The sequence below is a fragment of the Pseudochaenichthys georgianus genome, unplaced genomic scaffold (genome assembly GCF_902827115.2).
Source record: "Pseudochaenichthys georgianus unplaced genomic scaffold, fPseGeo1.2 scaffold_335_arrow_ctg1, whole genome shotgun sequence".
Classification (NCBI taxonomy): domain Eukaryota; kingdom Metazoa; phylum Chordata; class Actinopteri; order Perciformes; family Channichthyidae; genus Pseudochaenichthys; species Pseudochaenichthys georgianus.
This window is the reverse complement of record NW_027262959.1, coordinates 107,487-128,238: the sequence shown is the minus strand read 5'-3', so window position 1 is coordinate 128,238 and position 20,752 is coordinate 107,487. Positions and strand designations below refer to the sequence as shown.

The 20,752-nt window shown below is 52.8% G+C and overlaps 1 protein-coding gene across 1 annotated transcript in view; it reads left to right on the top strand.

Annotated features, from left to right (window-relative positions):
- LOC117442195 (titin-like) overlaps positions 1-20,752 on the top strand; it is a 193,814-nt gene that overhangs the window by 141,218 nt on the left and 31,844 nt on the right. Inside the window, 6 exon segments of the mRNA XM_071202368.1 lie at positions 133-17,463; positions 17,961-18,257; positions 18,393-18,980; positions 19,086-19,388; positions 19,769-20,065; positions 20,232-20,519. Of these exon segments, the coding sequence (XP_071058469.1) occupies positions 133-17,463; positions 17,961-18,257; positions 18,393-18,980; positions 19,086-19,388; positions 19,769-20,065; positions 20,232-20,519 (19,104 nt within the window).

Genomic DNA, 20,752 nt, shown 5'->3' with positions numbered 1-20,752 from the left:
CCAACCAGACGTTCGAGGGCATGCACATGTTCGATACCCACTTCCTTTACATTTCAAATGGCTGAAGCCTTTCATTTCGAAGGCACGTCATAATTGTTTAAAGACACTAACCACTTCCTTTATCCCTGGCAGATGTGCCCGGACCTCCAGTCAATCCACGAGTCACAGACACGACCAACACCGCTGCCACTCTGAACTGGGGCAAACCGCTGGACAACGGGGGGCTGGAGGTGACTGGATATGTGATTGAGCACAAGAAGGAAGGGGCAGAAGAATGGGTGAGAGACACCCCCTCGTCTCCGCTGAGGATCACGGAGTTTGTCGTCCCCGGGCTGGAGAAAGGGGCAAAGTACCACTTCAGAATTAGCGCTGTGAACGCTAAAGGAGCCGGAGAGCCTGCGGAGACTCTGGAGCTGATGGAGATCGTAGAGCGTGAAACCGAACCTGGTCTGGAGCTGGACATGGAGCTGAGAAGGACCCTGGTCGTCAGGGCTGGCTGCTCCATCCGCCTCTTCGTGCCTATCAAGGGACGTCCTTCGCCCACTGTCGCCTGGACGAAGGAGGGAGGTCCTGTCCTGCGGGCAGTCATCGACAGCACCGAGTCCTTCACGATGCTGATCATCCCCGAGAGCTCGAGGGTCGATGCCGGTAAATACGAGCTGACCCTGGAAAACTCTGCTGGAAATAAAACTGCAGATATAAATGTGAGAGTCCTGGATTCACCTGGACCCCCGCTCAACCTGAAACCCCTCAAGATTGAAAAGGACAACATCACCCTTCAGTGGGAGATGCCTCTGATCGACGGTGGAGCCAAGATCACCAACTACATCATTGAAAAGAGAGAATCAACACGCAAGGCTTTTGCTACAGCCATCACACATTGCCCAACCACCTCAGTGAACATCGGTGACCTGGGTGAAGGCTGCGAGTACTACTTCAGAGTGTCTGCCGAGAACGAGTATGGCATCGGTGAGTCGGTGGAGACGGCCGATCCAATTCGTGCATCCCAGGCACCGACGCCTCCACAGAGTATCATCCCTACTGACATCACAAAGACCTCTGTGAGCTTGGCTTGGACCAAGCCCAAGCACGACGGTGGAAGCAGAGTCACAGGATATGTCCTTGAAGCCAAGAAGAAGGGAACCGATCAGTGGGCCCACGTGACCGCAGTGAAGACCATGGACTTCACAGTGAAGAGTCTGAACGAGTTGGAGGAGTACTACTTCCGTGTCATGGCTGTCAACCACTCTGGGAGAAGTGCACCACATGAGAGCAAATCCATCCAGGTCAAGGACTCCACCTCCCTGCCTGAGTTCGACCTGCGGGGTGTATGTCAGAAAACCATCATTGCCAAGGCAGGAGACGACATCAAGGTTGAGATTCCAGTGATGGGACGTCCTAGACCAGCTGTTAGTTGGCAAAAGGATGGCGCAACCCTGAAGCTCACACAGAGAACCAGCGTGGAAGCTACCGCTGCTACGGTCCTGCTCAGCATCGGTGAATGCAACAGAGCTGACAGTGGGCTGTACGCCATGACAGGAAAGAACATCGTTGGCTCGGTGACAGACAACATCATTGTGAAGGTTCACGATGTGCCCGGGCCCCCCAAGGGACCGATTCACATTGTGGAGATATCTCGTACCTACTGTGTCTTTGCATGGGACACTCCTGAGAATGACGGAGGTGTTCCCATCAACAACTACGTGGTTGAGATGAGAGACACAACTAGCCAAGCCTGGACCGAGCTGTCCTCTGCTATCATTCGCACCGTGTTCAAAGCCATCCGCCTGACCACTGGGTCAGAGTACCTGTTCAGAGTCAAGGCGAAGAACAGGTATGGCGTTGGACCTCCCATCACCTCAAACGCCGTGGTGGCTGCCTATCCATTCAAAGTACCTGGTCCTCCAGGCACTCCAGGCGTTGTTGCCTTTACCAAGGACTCAATCACCGTTGGATGGAATGAGCCTGTGGCTGATGGCGGAAATGAGGTGATTGGTTATCACGTTGAGAGGAAAGAGAGAAGCAGCATCGTATGGCAAAAGATCAGCAAGACTCTTGTCAAAGGAAACCTCTTTAAATCCATCGGGCTTGAAGACGGTGCTGCCTATGAGTTCCGCGTCATGGCTGAAAACATGGCTGGAATTGGTAAGCCAAGCAAGGCCTCAGAAGCCATCCTGGCCTTGGACCCCGTGGACCCTCCAGGTATGCCCGAGCCCATCTTTGTCAATAAGAATGTCATCACCATTCAGTGGGCAAAGCCAGAGTACGACGGTGGTTTCAAAATCACCGGCTACACGGTGGAGAAGAAGGAACTGCCTGCTGGCCGCTGGATGAGAGCCAACTTCACCAACATCACAGAGACGGCCTTCACTGTCAGCGGACTGACGCAGGATGCCTCCTATGAGTTCCGTGTTATAGCCAGGAACTCAGCCGGGGCAGTGAGCGTTCCCTCCGATCACTCGGACCCAATCACCTGCAAAGACGACATCGTTGAGCCACGCATTATGGTGGATGCCATCTTTAAAGATACTATTCTGCTGAAAGCAGGAGAGTCCTTCAAGCTGGATGCTGACATTGCTGGTCAACCAACCCCATCCATGGTCTGGACCAAGGATGGAAAGGACATTGAGAACACGATGAAACTGAACGTCAAATTCACAGAACTGACGACGCTTCTGACCAACAAGGACTCGATGAGAGCGGACGGAGGAGAGTTTGTCTTGACTGCCACTAATGTTGGTGGATTTGCTAAGCACACTTTTAAGGTTAAAGTGCTTGACAGACCTGGACCCCCTGGAGGACCTCTGGAGGTGTCTGATGTTACCGCTGATAACTGTGTGCTCTCCTGGGCTCCACCTGCAGATGATGGAGGTGCCACGATTGACGGATACGTGATTCAGAAGCGCGAGTCAAGCAGACTGGTTTGGACCAATGTGGTTTCAGACCTGCAAGTTACACAGTACACGGTGACCAAGCTGCTCAAAGGAAACGAATACATCTTCAGAGTTATGGCCGTGAACAAGTATGGACTTGGCGAGTGTCTTGATTCAGAGCCCACCATTGCAGACAACCCATATGTGGTTCCAGAGGCTCCAGAACATCCTGAGGTGACGGCTATCACGAAAGATTCAATGTTTGTGATGTGGCAGGCGCCTAAGAGTGATGGCGGAACTCCCATCACCAACTACGGCATTGAACGGAAAGACAGGATCGGCCTCCGCTGGGTCAAATGCAACAAGAGGAAGGTCAAAGACCTGCAGTTCAAGGCAACCGGCCTTCTCGTCGGGCATGAGTATGAATTCAGAGTTATTGCTGAGAATATCGCCGGCCTGAGCCCGCCAAGTGCCTCGAGTCCCTTCTACAAGGCCACCGATGTGCTGTACGCTCCCGGGGCCCCGTGCAACCCCAGAGTCTTGGACACATCCAAGTCCTCCATCACTGTGGCCTGGAACAAGCCTGTGTACGACGGAGGCTCCGACCTCACTGGCTACATCGTGGAGACCTGCATCCCGTCGGAGAACGAGGAAGAGGGAGAATGGACCATTGTGACACCCAAAGAAGGACTCCTTGCCACCTCATTCACCATTATCAACCTGACGGAGAACCAGGAGTACATGGTTAACATCTCTGCCATGAACAGCGAGGGCGTTGGAGAGGCAGCATCTGTGCCCGGCCATGCCAAGGCAGAGGACCGGCTCCTCCCACCGGACATTGATCTGGATGCTGAGCTCCGCAAGGTTGTCAGTCTGCGAGCTTGCTGCTCACTCAGACTGTTCGTGCCCATCAGAGGCCGGCCAGCTCCCACTGCGTCGTGGACCAAGGGAGACGGGGAGCGTGTGGAGAGGGCAACCATTGACAGCACCACATCATACACGTCGCTTGTGGTTGAAAATGTCAATAGATTTGACAGCGGAAAGTACAACCTCACTGTTGAAAACGAGTCTGGCTCCAAGACAGTGACAGTGCAGGTGCGTGTGCTTGACACGCCGAGTGCCCCACAGCATCTGAAGATCACTGCTGTCACAAAGGAGTCTGTCGCTCTCGCCTGGGAGCCACCGGTGAACGACGGAGGCGTTAAGATTAAGAACTATATTGTTGAAAAACGTGAGTCCACGAGGAAAGCATACGCCACAGTGAACTCGAACTGCCACAGCACCACCTTCACAGTGGGCCAGCTGCTGGAAGGGTGCAACTATTACTTCAGAGTTCTGGCTGAGAACGAATACGGCATCGGTCTTCCCATTGAGGCTGGCGAGTCAGTCAAAGTGTCTGAGAAACCACAGCCACCTGGCAAGATCACTCTTAAGGATGTCACCAAGACCACGGTCACGCTGGCCTGGGAGAAGCCAGTGCACGACGGCGGCAGCAGAGTTGGCTGTTACGTGATTGAGATCCAGCCAAAGGGGGAGGATAAGTGGTACCCGTCTGGCATCGTACAGGAAACAGAAGCTACTATCAAACAACTCAACGAGGGGGAAGAGTACATGTTCCGCGTGGCAGCAAGGAACGAGAAGGGAACAAGCGACCCGCGTCAAATCGGAGTGCCTGTGATCTTAAAGGATCTTGTGATGGCACCTTCTATCAAAATGATGTTCAACACATTCAGCGTGTTGGCAGGAGAAGATCTGACAGTGGAAGTCCCAATCGTGGCACGTCCCAAAGCAGAAGTCTCCTGGGTTAAAGATGGCGAACCTCTGAAGAGGACTACCAGAGTCAACGTTGGTGGAACTGAGACAATGCTGAAGCTCAACATAAAGGAAGCTGCTCGAGAGGATATTGGAAAGTACCACATCACGTTAAAGAACACAGCAGGAGAGGCGACAGCGGACATCGGTATTGTTGTGCTCGACAAACCGGGTCAGCCTGGCGGCCCCGTTAAGGTAGAGGAGGTCACTTCTGGAAGCGTGACCATCGCCTGGAGCCGACCGCTCTATGACGGTGGTTGCACCATCAAACACTACATCGTGGAAAAGAGAGACACATCCACAACTGCTTGGATGGTTGTATCTCCAAATCTCGCCAGAACCAAAGTGAAGGCAGGCAGGTTGAAGACGGGCTCCGAGTATCAGTTCAGAATAACAGCAGAAAACCGATATGGAAAAGGCCCCGCTCTCCTCTCAGAGTGCATTGTGGCTCAATACCCGTACAAGCTCCCAGGACCCCCAGGAACGCCAAACATCGCAGTCTGCACCAAAGACAGCATGGTGGTGGCCTGGAACGAACCGGTGAATGACGGTGGAAGCACAATCTTAGGCTACCATCTGGACCGCAAGGAGAGAAACAGCATCCTGTGGGTGAAGCTGAACAAGTCTCTGATTACTGACCAAACCTTCAAGACCAGCGACCTGGAGCCGGGCATGGAGTACGAATACAGGGTCTATGCTGAAAACATTGTTGGAGTAGGAAAGATGAGCAAAGTGTCCGAGGGATGTATCGCCAGAGACCCTTGTGATCCCCCTGGCACCCCGGAGGCGACTAAGATCGGGAAGGACTCCATTACCATCGTTTGGAACAAGCCTGAATATGATGGTGGGTCAAAGGTCACTGGCTACATTGTGGAAAAGAAGGAGCTTCCTGAAGGTCGCTGGCTGAAGGCGAACTTCACCAACGTCATTGAGACTGAGTACGTTGCAACGGGACTTGTGCAGGACAGCCAGTACGAGTTCCGTGTTATTGCCAGGAATGCGGCTGGTGTTTTCAGCATGCCCTCTTTCAGCACCGGCCCCATCACCGCCAAGGACGAGATCGAACCCCCACGCGTTAGCATAGACCCAGAATACACAAAGACTATTGTGGTCAATGCTGGAGACAACTTCAAGATTGATGCGGACGTTCATGGAAAACCATTGCCCTCCATCCAATGGATGATGGGAGAGAATGAACTGGGCAACACTATTCATAGAGAAATTAAGAACACACCCACCAAAGCGTATATATCTTTCAAGGAAGCCAAACTTACAGATGGAGGCCAATACATTCTGCTGCTGAAGAACCCAGGAGGAGAAAAGGCAGTCGAGGTCAATGTTGTTGTTCTCGATAAACCTGGAGAGCCACAGGGACCTCTGGTAATAACAGGAGTAACCAAAGATCGCTGCTGCCTCTCATGGAAACCCCCGGTTCAAGATGGAGGCAGCACGATCTCTCACTACATTGTGAAGAGGAGAGAGACAAGCAGGCTAGTCTGGACGGTTGTCGACTCAAATGTGGAGACCATCTTTTTGAAGATTACCAAGCTGCTGGAAGGAAACGAGTACATCTTCAGAGTCCACGCTGTCAACCAGTATGGGGTTGGTGCCCCGCTGGAGTCTGAGGCTGTCACCATCAAGGAACCATACGCAGCTCCTGGAACACCGAAGAGCGTGGAGGTTTCAGATATTAGAAAGGATTCCATGATGCTGACCTGGGAGGCTCCTTCTGAGGATGGAGGCAGTCCTATCACCGGATACATCATTGAGAAACATGACAAGGAAGGTGTCAGATGGACCAGATGCAACAGGAAGACAGTCACTGACTTGACTTTCAAGGTCCCTGGACTCTTGGAAGGCCATTGTTATGAATTCAGAGTTGCAGCTGAGAATGATGTCGGTGCTGGAGAGCCAAGCTCCCCGACTGTTTACTTCAGATCTCTCGACCCCATCTTCAGGCCCGGCCCGCCACACAATCCAAAGGTGACGGACACATCTAGAACATCAGTGTTCCTGTCATGGAGCAAGCCTGCCTGTGATGGAGGCTGTGCCATTGAGGGATACATTGTTGAGTGCTGCACCAGCACAGAGTCAGCATTGCCAGCGGAGGCTCCTGCCGAGGCTCCTGCTGAGGCCACTGCCACAGACGCCCCTGCCGAGCAATGGACAATGTGCACACCAGCCACTGGTATCAAGAAGACAAAGTATGAAGCTGCAAACCTGAAGGAAAACCAGGCATACAAGTTTAGAGTGTGTGCTCTTAACAAAGTCGGAGTTGGCGAGCCGGCCGATGTCTCTGGAGCGGTGGTTGCGCGGGACAGGGCAGAGGAGCCAGACCTCGACATTGACGCAGAACTGAGAAAGATTGTGACCATTAAAGCTGGAGCTTCCCTTCGACTGTTCATACCCATCAAGGGAAGGCCCACTCCTACCATCACCTGGGACAGAGACGAAGCTGCTCTGAGGGAGACGGCTCAGGTCGAGGTGACCAGCAGCTACTCATCCCTTGTCATCGACAAGATGAGCAGAAACGACAGTGGAAAATACACCATCACGGCAGGGAACGCCAGCGGAACCAAATCTGCCTTCGTTGTTGTCCGTGTTCTCGACACACCTAGTGCTCCCGTTGCTTTGAAAGTGAAAGAAATCACAAACCAGTCAGTCACACTGGAATGGGAGCCGCCTCTGTTGGACGGCGGGTCCAAGATCAAGAATTACGTTATTGAGAAGAGAGAAAGCACACGTAAGGCATATGCTGCAGTTGCAACCAATTGTCACACGCTTTCGTGGAAGATTGAGCCGCTCCAGGAGGGCTGCAGCTACTACTTCCGAGTCCTTGCTGAGAACGGACACGGAGTCGGCCTGCCTGCCACCACTGTTGACCCTCTCAAGGTCTCAGAGGTGCCCCAGACTCCAAAGAACCTGAGTGTTACAGATCAGACCAAAACGAGCATCTCTCTAGCCTGGGAGAAGCCCGAGTATGATGGCGGCAGCAGAGTGATTCATTATCTGCTGGAGGTGCAGCTCAAGGGCCAGGAGAAGTGGAATGGAGTGAACACGTTCAAGACGATGGAGACGACTGTCACCAAACTGAACCCTGGAGAGGAGTATCTGTTCAGAGTCACAGCGATCAACGACAAGGGGAAGAGCGACCCCAGAGTCCTCTCGGGTCCAGTGATGACCACAGACCTGGTCTTCGAGCCTGAAGTCCGACCAGCATTCAGCAGCTACAGTGTCCTCGTGGGCAAAGACCTACTTGTTGACGTTCCCATCTATGGACGACCCAAACCAAAAGTCGTATGGAGTAAAGATGGGGCTTCTTTGAAGTTCACTACCAAAGTCAACATTCTCAACTCACCGACACACACAACGCTGAGCATCAAGGAGGCCGCCGGTGAGGACGGTGGCATGTACAGTATAAATCTAGTTAACTCAGCAGGAAAGAAGGACACATCCCTTGAAATCATTGTACTCGACAAACCCGGCCCTCCATCTGGCCCCGTGAGGTTCGATGAAGTTACAACACAGAGTATCACTCTTTCGTGGGATCCTCCAAAGCACAATGGTGGCTGCGAGATTTCAAACTACATTGTACAGAAGAGAGATACCACTACCACGTCTTGGGAAAATGTGAGCAACAACTGGGCGAGAACCACCATCAAAGTGCCCAGACTGAAGACTGGATCCGAGTACCAGTTCAGGATCATTGCCCAGAACCGCTACGGCAAGAGTCACGGTCTGGATTCACCCGCCGTGGTCGCTAAGTACCCATACAAAGAGCCAGGTCCGTCAGGCACCCCCTTCGTCTCCTCCCTCTCTCGGGACCACCAGATGGTCGAGTGGAACGAGCCTGTGGTCGATGGAGGCAGCCCTGTCCTTGGGTACCACCTCGAGAGGAAAGAGCGGAACAGTATTCTCTGGATCAAGATCAACAAGACTCTAATCCATGAGCCTGTTTTCAAGAGCTACCCCTTGGAGGAGAGCATTGAATATGAATACAGAGTCTATGCTGAGAATATCGTTGGCATTGGACGGTGCAGTAAGCTCTCAGAGGGCTGTGTTGCACGCGACCCATGTGATCCTCCTGGCACACCAGAGGCCGTCCATGTGACCAAAGACACCATCGTCATCCAATGGACTAAACCAGAGTATGATGGTGGCAGTAATATCACCGGCTACACCGTGGAGAGGCGTGATCTGCCAGAGGGCAGGTGGGTAAGGGCCAACTTCACTAATGTGATTGAGACCAAGTTCACCGTCACCGGTCTGACCGAAGACGCCCAGTATGACTTTAGAGTCATTGCCAAAAATGCTGTGGGCACCGTCAGTAAGCCGTCCTACAACAGCGGGCCGATCACTGTAAGCGACGAGTTTGAGGCGCCCAAATTCTCCATCGACCCTGCATTCACCAAGACCATCATCATCAACGCCGGAGAGACATTCAAGCTGGATGCAGACGTCTCTGGCAAGCCAGCCCCGACAATCCAGTGGTTCAAGGGCGAGAAGCCGATCGAGAATACGCTCAGACTGGAAGTAAAGAACACCGAAAACCACGCGGTGATTGTAATTAAGGACTCTATCAGAGTCGATGGTGGAGAGTACACTCTTCAGCTGGCTAACTGCGCCGGCAGTGAAACGGTTCCATTCAAGGTGGTGGTGCTGGACAGGCCCAGCCAATGTGAAGGACCGCTTCACATCGCGGGAGTAGCTGAAGATAGATGCACACTGTCCTGGCGTGCCCCTCTACATGATGGAGGCAGTCCTATTAAAAACTATCTCATCGAGAGAAGAGAGACCAGCCGCCTCGCTTGGACTATTGTTTCTAGCAGCTGTGAACACACATGCTTCAAAGTCACCAATTTACTGGAAGGCAATGAGTACATGTTCCGTGTCATGGCGGTTAACGGCTATGGTATCAGCGAACCACTGCTGTCCAGTGCAGCCATCATGAAGACTCCATTCATTGCTCCTGGTCAACCTCACATGGAGGAAGTAACCAACATCGCACATGATGGCATGACCGTCTCTTGGCTAGCTCCTGACACCGAAGGAGGCAGTGAGATTACCAATTACATTGTTGAAAAGAAGGACCGGCAGGGAATCAAGTGGACGAGATGCAACCGTCAGAAGGTCACGGATCTGTCCTTCAGAGTTACAGGCCTGACCTCTGGCCATGAATATGAGTTCAGAGCCACAGCTGAGAATGTTGTTGGAGCAGGCGTGCCAAGCCTCCCGACTCCGTACTACAAGGCCAGCGACCCCAAGTACAAACCTGGTGCTCCGGCACATGTGAACGTAAGTGACTCCACAAAGAGCTCTATTTCAGTGTCCTGGGGCAAGCCGCTGTCTGACGGCGGCAGTGAAATCCAAGGATACCTCGTTGAAGTCTGCAAGGCTGAAGAGGAAGAATGGACCATGGTTACTCCCGCTACTGGCCTCCGTGTCAACAAATATGAAATTACCAAACTGACTGAGGGTCAGGAATACAAAGTCCAGGTGTGTGCTCTGAACAAACTGGGAGTGGGCGAGCCAGCGTCTCTTTCTGGAACAGCCAAGCCAGAGGAGAGGGTGGAGCCGCCTCTCATCATGCTCGACTCAGAGCTAAGGAAGGGCATCATCGTGAAAGCTGGTGGATCTGTTAGAATCCATATTCCATTCAAGGGCAGGCCAACCCCTGAGGTTACGTGGACTAAGGATGAGGGAGACTTGACGGAGAAAGCGGTGGTTGAGAAAGCTCTGAACTTCACGCAGTTGTCCATCGACTCGTGCGACAGGAATGACTCTGGGAAGTACTCCTTGAGTCTGACCAACAGCAGTGGGACTGTGTCTGAGATGGTGTCCGTTAAAGTCCTGGACACGCCCAGCGCCCCGCTGAAACTCGCTGTTCAAGACATTAGAAAGGACTCCGTCACTCTCGTATGGGAGGCCCCACTGATTGATGGAGGTTCCAAAATCAAGAACTATGTCATCGACAAACGTGAATCAACCAGAAAGGCGTATGCAAACGTGTCAACAAAATGCACATCAACAACCTTCAAAGTGGACAACTTGATTGAAGGTGCCTTGTACTACTTCAGAGTCATGGCTGAGAATGATTTCGGAACTGGCTCGTCTATTGAAACCAAGGCAGCTTTCAAGGCCTCCGAGGTGCCAATGCCTGTTGGAAAGATCTCTATCACCGACGTCACCAAAGCCTCAGTCTCTCTGGCCTGGGAGAAGCCCGAGCACGATGGAGGCAGTAGAATAGGTGGCTACCTGATTGAGATGCAACCCAAGGGTACAGACAAGTGGGGCGCCGCGACGAATACAAAGACATGTGACGGCACAGTCAAAGGCCTCACATCAGGGGCAGAATACTTCTTCCAGGTCATTGCTTACAACGAGAAGGGCAAGAGTGAGCCAGTTGCTCTCGCTGCGCCCATTGTTGCCAGCGACATGACCATGGAGCCAAGCATTAAGATGCAGTTCAACACCTACAGCGTGTTAGCTGGGAAAGACCTGAGGCTGGAGTTCCCGTTGCTCGGCAGACCCAAACCTCAAGTATCCTGGACCAAGGACGGTCTGTCTTTGGCTGCCACATCAAGAGTCACTGTGATAAACACACCAACAATAATTGGAATTCAAATTACTGAAGCGTGCAAGGAGGACTTTGGCAGATATTGCATCAAGGCAAGCAATAGCGTCAACACCATCAATCAGGATCTGTCTATCATTGTCCTTGACAAGCCTGGTCCTCCTAAAGGTCCGGTGAAGGTTGTAGAGGTGAGCAACACCTTTGTCCACCTCGCCTGGGACCCACCGGAGTACATGGGGGGGTGCCAGGTCAAGAGCTATGTCGTGGAAAAGAGGGACACCACCACCCAAACATGGCAGTCCGTCACCACGCAGCTTGCCAGAACAGCGATAAAGATCCCCAAGCTGAAGACTGGTGCGGAATACCAGTTCAGAATCATAGCTGAAAACAGATACGGAAAGGGCTCGTCCCTGGACTCAAAGTCCATCGTGGTCCAGTATCCATACAAACCCCCAGGGCCTCCAGGGACCCCAGGCGTGCAATCTGCAACGAAGGAGATGATGATCATTGAGTGGAATGAGCCTGTCAACGATGGTGGAAGTGCAGTCATCGGGTACCACCTAGAGAGCAAGGAGAGAAGCAGCATCATGTGGAACAAACTGAACAAGACTCTGATCACCGATACTCAGTTCAAGATCAGCAATCTGGAGGAGGGTATTGGATATGAATTCAGAGTGTATGGTGAAAATATAGTTGGCATTGGCAGATGCAGCAAAGCGTCCGAGTCCTTTGTCGCTCGTGACCCATGCGATCCTCCTGGTGCTCCTGAAGTAGTGTCTATCTCGAAGACCGTAATAAAGATTCAGTGGACCAAGCCTGAGTACGATGGCGGCAGCAAAGTGAATGGATACATTGTGGAAAGGAAAGATCTTGCCTCCGATGAGCAGCGCTGGGTCAGAGCTAACTTCACAAACATAGTGGAGACCGAGTACACCTTCACTGGCCTGACGGAGAGCGAGCAATATGAGTTTAGAGTTACTGCAAGAAATGCAGCCGCAGTGTTCAGCGAGCCGTCCGACAGCTCTGGACCTGTTACTGCGACTGACGACATCGAGCCACCAAGGGCCTCAATGGATCCCAAATACAAGGACACCATTGTTATCAATGCAGGTGAACACTTGGTTCTGGATGCAGACATATATGGAAAACCAGTTCCTGATGTGGCCTGGCTAAAAGAGGGTAAGGACATGCCAAAGGCCCTGCGCATTGAAGTGAAGACTACACAGAAACGCACAGCCATTACGATTAAAGATGTCACCAAGCTTGACAGCGGCCACTATGACCTCGTCCTCAAAAATCCAGGCGGCACAAAAACCTTCCCTATCACCGTCAAAGTCCTCGATAAACCAGGTCCACCCACTGGACCCATGACAGTGGCAGGTATCCTGTCTGACAGGTGCACCCTGGCCTGGTCCGAACCGACTCTAGACGGTGGGGCCAGCATCACTCACTACGTCCTGGAGAAGAGAGAGACCAGCCGGCTGTCCTGGACGGTCGCCGCGCAGAGCGTCACGGGTACATTCCATAAACTAAAGAATCTGCTCCCTGGAAACGAGTACATCTTCAGAGTCAAGGCAGTCAACAAATATGGTGTTGGAGATTGTCTTGAGAGTGAACCCATCATTGCACGCAATCCTTACAAGCCCCCCAGCGCTCCTGGGACTCCAGAAGGAAGTCAGATCACAAAGGACTCTATTGTTCTCACTTGGACTCCTCCAGAGCAGAGTGGCGGAGCTGAAATTGACACCTTCCACCTCGAAAAGCGTGACAAGGACAGCGTAAGGTGGACAAAATGCAACAGACAAAAGCTGACCGACAACCACTTCAAGGTCACGGGTCTGATGACGGACCACTTCTACGAGTTCCGCGTTGCAGCTGAGAACGAGGCCGGAATGGGAGACCTCAGTGAGCTGTCCCTGCTCTACAGAGCGTGTGACTCCCTCACACCGCCCGGACCTCCACATCACCCTAAGGTGACGGACTACACCAAGTCTTCTGTGTCCCTGAGCTGGGGCAAATCTGACTTTGACGGTGGTGCCTACGTAAAGGGTTACATCGTGGAGATGCGGGAGTACACGCCACAGCCTGACGAAGACGAGGAGGCGGAAGTAGCGCCCGCCATAGAGGCACCGGTCGTGAAGGAATGGACCATGTGCACTCCGCCCACTGGCACACAAGCCACTACGCTCACCGTCACAGACGTGAAGGAAGGCGGAGAGTACCAGTTCCGTGTCTGTGCCATCAACTCGGAGGGAGTGGGCGAGGCTGCTAGCGTCCACGGTACCGTGGTCACGTCCGACCGCGTGGAAGCGCCAGAGATCGAGCTGGACGCTGATCTCAGAAAGGTGGTTTCTGTCCGTGCAGGGGGAACTCTGCGGCTCTTTGTTGCCATCAGAGGACGGCCGGAACCTTCCGTGAAGTGGGAGAAGGTGGACGGTGCCCTCACCGACCGTGCTGCCATTGACACCACCAGCTCTTACACCATGCTCGTCATTGACAACGTGAATCGCTTCGACAGTGGGAAGTACTCGCTGGCACTGGAGAACAGCAGCGGGGAGAAGTCTGCCGTTGTTGCAGTGAGAATTCTGGACACACCGAGTGCACCACAAAGCTTCGCAGTCAAGGAGCTGAAGAAGGATTCGGTGACTCTTGCCTGGGACACCCCCCTCACTGATGGAGGCTCTAAAATCACAAACTACATTGTTGAGAAGAGAGAGTCCGTGAGGAAGGCTTACACTACTGTCACCAGCAACTGCTCGACAAACTCGTTCAAGGTCGAGGAGTTGCCTGAAGGCGGCATCTTCTACTTCCGAGTCTGTGCCGTGAACACATATGGCCAGGGCCAGGCGGTGGAAACCAAAGAGATCAAGGTGTCCGAGGTCCCGCTGCCACCGAACAAGGTGACGCTCGCAGATCAGACGAAGACCAGTGTGACTCTGGTCTGGGACAAGCCTGCGCATGACGGTGGAAGCAAAGTCATCTGCTACAACGTGGAATTCAAGCCGAAGAGTGGAGATAAATGGGGCACCGCGTGCACGGTCAAGGTGACTGAAGCCACCGTGCCGAACCTGAGTCCTAATGAAGCCTATCTATTCAGAGTGATTGCAATCAATGAGAAGGGGAAGAGCGAGCCAAAGGATCTGGGCTTGCCGGTGGTCGCGAAGGATGTTGCCATTGAACCATCGCTCCACTTACTGTTTAACACGTACAGCGTGAAGGCTGGAGGCGACCTCACCCTCGAGGTTCCAGTGAGAGGCAGACCGAAGCCGGTTGTATCCTGGAAGAAGGACGGCCTTCCTTTGAAGCAGACGTCGGCAGTGACCATCCTGAACACCGCAACCTCGTCCAAAGTGATCCTCAAAGAAGCGTGCAGAGAACACGTGGGCAAGTATGAGATCACCCTGGCAAACACGGGAGGAACGGTCACGGCAGACATCGGAGTGGTTGTCCTTGATAAGCCAAGTCCCCCTACAGCCTTCAAGTTGGACGCAGTGACATCAGACAGCATCACACTGTCCTGGTCTCTGCCAGCGTATGACGGCGGCTGCTCCATCAGCAACTACATCGTAGAGAAGAGAGACACGAACACACAAGAGTGGCAGATGGTCGCAAGTAATGTTGCTCGAACGTCGTTCAAGGCTGGCCGCCTGACGCACGGAGCAGAATACCAATTCCGCATCTATGCTGTCAACCGTTATGGCAAGAGTGGGTATCTGGACACCCCGGGAATCACTGCGCAGTACGACTTCAAACAGCCGGGACCGCCCTCTACACCTATCGTGAAGCTGGCCACCAAGTCCCACATGCTGGTGACCTGGAACGAGCCAGTCAACGACGGCGGCAGCCCTGTTGTGGGCTACCACCTGGAGAGGAAAGAGCGCACCAGCATCATTTGGTCAAAGCTGAATCGAGTAATGATCAAAGAAACAGAATACAAAGTCAATGGCATTGAAGAAGGCATGATGTATGAGTACCGTGTCTACGCTGAAAATGTTGCTGGCATTGGTAAAGTCAGCAAGGCCTGTGAAGCTGTAGCCGCCAGAGATCCATGTGATCCCCCCGGCACACCCGAGGTCACTGCTGTCACCAGAACATCGGTCACCTTGTCCTGGGAGAAGCCAGAGTACGATGGAGGAGCCAAGGTTACTGGCTACAGCATTGAGCGCAGAGATCTTCCAGAAGGACGCTGGACCAGATGCAACTTCACCAACGTGCCTGAGACCCACTACGACGCGACAGGCCTCACAGAGGACAGCCAGTATGACTTCCGGGTCATCGCTAAGAATGCAGCCGGATTGTTCAGTGGCCCGTCAGACACCACCGGTCCCATCACCGTCAAGGCAGATGTGGATCCACCGAGAATAATGATCGATGTCAAGTACAGAGAAGCATTGCTTGTGAAAGCAGGAGAGACTCTGAAGATTAACGCGGACCTTGCTGGACGTCCCGCCCCTCTCATCTCCTGGACCAAGGATGGCAAAGAGATTGAGCTGAGAGCCAGGATCCAGATCGTTTCAACAGACACCAGCACCAGCCTCATTGTGAAGGACAGCGTCAGAAGAGATTCTGGGCAGTATGTTCTCACTCTGAAGAATATTGGTGGCACAGTCGCCGTGCCGATACACTGTGTGATTCTGGATAAGCCTGGACCGGCAGCCGGACCTCTGCAGATCACAGGTCCCACAGCCGAGTCGTGCGTTCTGTCCTGGGGTCCTCCTCAGGAAGCCGGCGGCGCTGACATCACGCATTATGTTGTTGAGAAGCGTGAGACCAGCCGTTTGGCCTGGACAGTGGTGGATGGGGACGTCACAAAAACATACCTCAAAGTCACAGGACTGCTGAAGGGCAACGAATACATCTTCAGGGTGTTGGCCGTCAACAAGCACGGCCGTGGAGAGACGCTGGACAGCGACGCTGTGATGATTACAGATCCATACACATTTGCCTCTGCTCCGACCGGTGTGGATGTCACTGACATTACTGGAGCTACAATGACCCTCTCCTGGTGCAAGCCAGCCAGCAATGGAGGCAGTCCCATCACCGGATACGTGATTGAGCGCCGTGAGAAGACCGGCATGCGCTGGGTCCGTGTGAACAGAGATCTAGTTGTTGAATGTACCACAGTAGCAACCAAACTGCGCAAGGGTTGTGAGTACGACTTCAGAGTCTTAGCTGAAAACGCTGCCGGTCTGAGTCCTCCCAGCGAACAGTCCGCCACCTTCAGAGCCTTGGATGCTCTGGTTGTTCCCTCTCGCCCAACCAAGCCGAAGACGGTGACTTCAAATAAGGACAGTGTGTCCATCGTCTGGAAAGCACCACGAGATGATGGCGGTGCTCCTGTCCTGGGATACACTGTAGCATACAGAGAGTACGTCCAGAAACCAGAGCCAGAGGTTCCAGAAGAAGAGGAGGAAGAGTATGAGGACGAGGAGGAGGAAGAGGAGGTACCTGAATCCCCAGAGGAACTGGCACGATGGGTTGAAGCCATCCCTCTTACCAAGAGCTTGGAGTTCACCATCAGCGGACTGAAGACAGACACAGAGTATGAATTCTGCGTCAAGGCAATAAACAAAGTTGGCAGCAGTACATGCAGCCTGTACTCCGATCCGGCGACAGCCATGGACAGAACCACAGAGCCATCGTTTGACGTTGACATCGAGCTGCGTAAAGTACTCATGGTCAAGCATGGAACAGCGTTCACTCTCAAGGTCCCATTCAAGGGCAAACCTGTGCCGTCAGTGGCGTGGGCCAAGGAGGGCGTTGACCTGAAGATCAGAGGAACCATTGAATCCACAGAGTCCAGTACGTCACTCACCCTCGAGAAGGCCAGCAGGAGTGACTCGGGCGAATACTGCGTCACCATTGAATCCTCGCTGGGAACAGCAACATTGCCCATGGTGGTCAAGGTGCTGGACTCTCCTGGACCCCCGGTCAACGTCAAAGTGTCGGCCGTTACCAGGGACTCTGCGACCCTCAGCTGGGAAGCTCCAGAGAACGACGGTGGGGACGCGGTGAAGGCGTACTACGTTGAAAAACGAGAGGCCAGTAAGAAGGCTTGGGTCACTGTGACCAGCAACTGCCACGTGCTGACATACAAGGTGGAGGACCTGCAGGAGGGCGCCATGTACTACTTCAGAGTCATCGGGGAGAACGAGCACGGCTTGGGCGTCTCCCAGGAGGCCAAGGCTGGCACCAAGATCACAGGTAACATCAGTTCCATGCAGAAACGTTGTTTTCAAATATGGAGATTATTTAGCGTAAATGCTAACGGATTTCTCCTTTTCTCTGTTTTATATCTTTAAAAACCAACAAATATAATATCTCATATCTTTGAGTTGTGTACTGTTGTTTTACGAAATAAGGCATTTCAAAATGACGGGAAAATAATTGTACAATGTTTTGAAATTGGAAAGTAATGTTTCCTGTAGAAATGTCTCTATGCTGTTTCTATGTTTCCAGCCTCTCGGTTATATTTTAATTATTGTAATATATTTAGTCTTTTAAACACATCGCCCTGTCCTTTGAGTAACCGAGATGGACATGTTACTATGTTAATAAATAGAATAAACAATACATGGCTTTATTTAGATCAAACCGTTAGTTATCAGATGAACCCATGATGAAAATAATCATCTCGATGTAGTCATATATACAAACTGTTGCACTGCATGCTTCATACACTGTGCTGTGCTCCGTTACAGAGGTGCCAAGCATTCCCACGAAGCTCGGAGTTGCAAACGTCACGAAGGACAGCATAACGATCGCCTGGACGCGTCCAGAGTACGACGGCGGCAGCAGGGTCACGGGTTACCTCGTAGACGCCCTGGAGAAGGGACAGACCAAGTGGGTGAAGTGTGCCACGGTAAAGACCCTCAACCACACCATCAAGAGCCTGAGGGAGTGTGGCGAGTACTACTTCAGAGTGCGTGCCGAGAACCACGCCGGCCTTAGCGAAGCCAAGGAGATGATCGTGCCCGTCATCGTCAAGGAAATACACGGTACTGTCTTCACTTCCCGCGCTGATCTTAGTCATGTATTGTCCCTGTAAACAATTGATATCTGTGTACAGTTTCCCACTCTGCCACTATGACGCTGACATTACTCACCTCCTTGCTGTCTCGTGTTCTCCACAGAGGCTCCAGAGTTCGACCTGAAGAACTACCCTAAGAACACGGTTTATGTGAAAGCTGGATCGGACCTGACCTTCGAGCTTCCTCTCAGCGGCAGGCCCACTCCCAAGGTCACCATGTCGAAGAACAACGTACAGATGAAGCCTTCCAAGAGGCTGCTGGCGGAAGTCACCCCCGACAGTCTGATCATCACCCTGAACGAAAGCATCTCCAGCGACGCCGGCAGGTACGAAGTCACCGCCTCCAACGCTGGTGGCACCGCCAAGATCTTCCTCATCTTCGTGGTCCTGGACCGCCCCGGGCCCCCGATTGGCCCGGTGGAGGTGGGAGAGGTTGGCGAGACCACAGTCTGTCTGAAATGGGCGTGTCCCGAGTACGACGGCGGCAGTCCCGTCACCAACTACACCGTCATGAGGCGTCAGACCAGCACCCCCAACTGGACCGAGGTGTCCACCAGCATCGCCCGCAGCGCCATCAAGGCCACCAAGCTCACAAAGGACGAGGAGTACCAGTTCAGGATCAGGGCCCAGAACCGCTTTGGCTTCAGCGACCACATCGACACCAAGCCCATCTTGATCAAGCTGCCGTACAGTAAGTGTGCTAGATAAACACATCTTTCTTTTCGATGTTTCTCCATCTATAATAAGGTGCACCGCGTTGTTGCTGAGTAAACACTAACGCTGTCCTCTCCTGCAGCTTTCCCTGGGCCTCCTTCCACACCGTGGTTCAGCTTCGTGTCCCGCGAAAGTCTGACGGTGTGCTGGAACGAGCCCGTCAACGACGGCGGAAGCACGGTGATCGGATACCACGTGCAGATGAAGGAGAGGAGCAGCATCCTCTGGCAGAAGGTCAACAAGACGGCCATCTCCGGAAACCACTGGCGCGTCACCAACATCTGCGCCGGACTCATCTACGAGTTCAAGGTGTCTGCGGAGAACGCCGCCGGCATCGGGAAGATGAGCAAGACCTCGGAGGAGGTGCTGGCCATTGACGCCTGCGGTGAGTGTTTCCTGTTCTCCTGGTTTCGCTGCAGTATACATTCAAATGTTAAGCACTGTATCCATTTTGATTTTGACTGTTGGGAAGTTCACATTTAGATTTAGAACTTCTTCAAAGCTTGATGTGTCATTGTAAAACAGAACGAGGGGCTTATCAGTCAGCTTTTGGGACACTAAACCACACTGATTATACAAAAAGTATTCTCTGTTAGCAAAATAATCTGACACTGAACACCAATAATTATAAAATAATAACATAAACAGTAAATATATATATATATTAAAGATAGCCGGCAGCAGGGTTGTGGGTACCCAGGGTAAAACAGCTGACTGAATTGTAGGTCTGATTTCATGAACGTGTTTCCCTCTTTAATGTCGCAGAGCCCCCGGCTAACGTGCATGTCACCGAGGTGACCAAGAACTCCGTGAGCCTGGCGTGGCAGCGGCCTCCGTACGACGGCGGCAGCAAGATCACAGGTTACAGCGTGGAGCGGCGCGACACTGGAAGCGGCCGCTGGGTGAAGGCCAACTTCACCAATATCATCGAGATGGGCTTCACCGTCTCCGGCCTCAACAAGGACGAGGCCTACGAGTTCAGAGTTTACGCTAAGAACGCCGTGGGCTCCGTCAGCAACCCGTCGCTCACCGTCGGCCCCGTCACCTGCGTGGATACCTGCGGTGAGACTTCCTATGACATAACGTTTATTTCACACGTTTGTTTTTATCCGAGAATCAACATTCTATGTATAAATAAACATACGGTATATTATATGCTGCAATGATGGAGGAGTCGGAGATTTGTTTTTCCTTTGCACCTTTTGATCTTTGCCTCTTGCCTCCTCAGGCGCCCCGGCCATCGACCTCCCTCCGGAGTTCCTGGACGTGGTCCAGTACAAAGCCGGGTCCTCTGTGAAGCTGCGGGTGGGCATCGTGGCCCAGCTGCTGCCCAGCATCGAGTGGCTGAAGGATGGGAAGGAGCTGCTGCTAACCTCCAAGCTGTCGGTGGAGAGCACCACCGACTCCACGGCCATTCTCATCAAGGACGCCGAGCGCTTCGACAGCGGATCCTATGAGATCAAGATCAAGAACATTCTGGGCTCAGCGACCGCCAACATCAGGATCCAGATCCTCGGTGATTACACAAACCCTCTTTCCTTAGACATGTTTCCATGTTTTAATGTTTTCTCATACTGCCTGAAACCAGAGCCCAGGGTGCTCTGATTGGTTAGCTGGCCGGCTGGAGATCTCAGGCAATAGCTAGTGGCATCTCTCCGTGTGATCAGAGAGCAGCTATAAGATGGTAGTTTACCCAACATGGCTTTGTAGATGAACGCGTACCAGTGACCATTTACCATTTCCATGCAC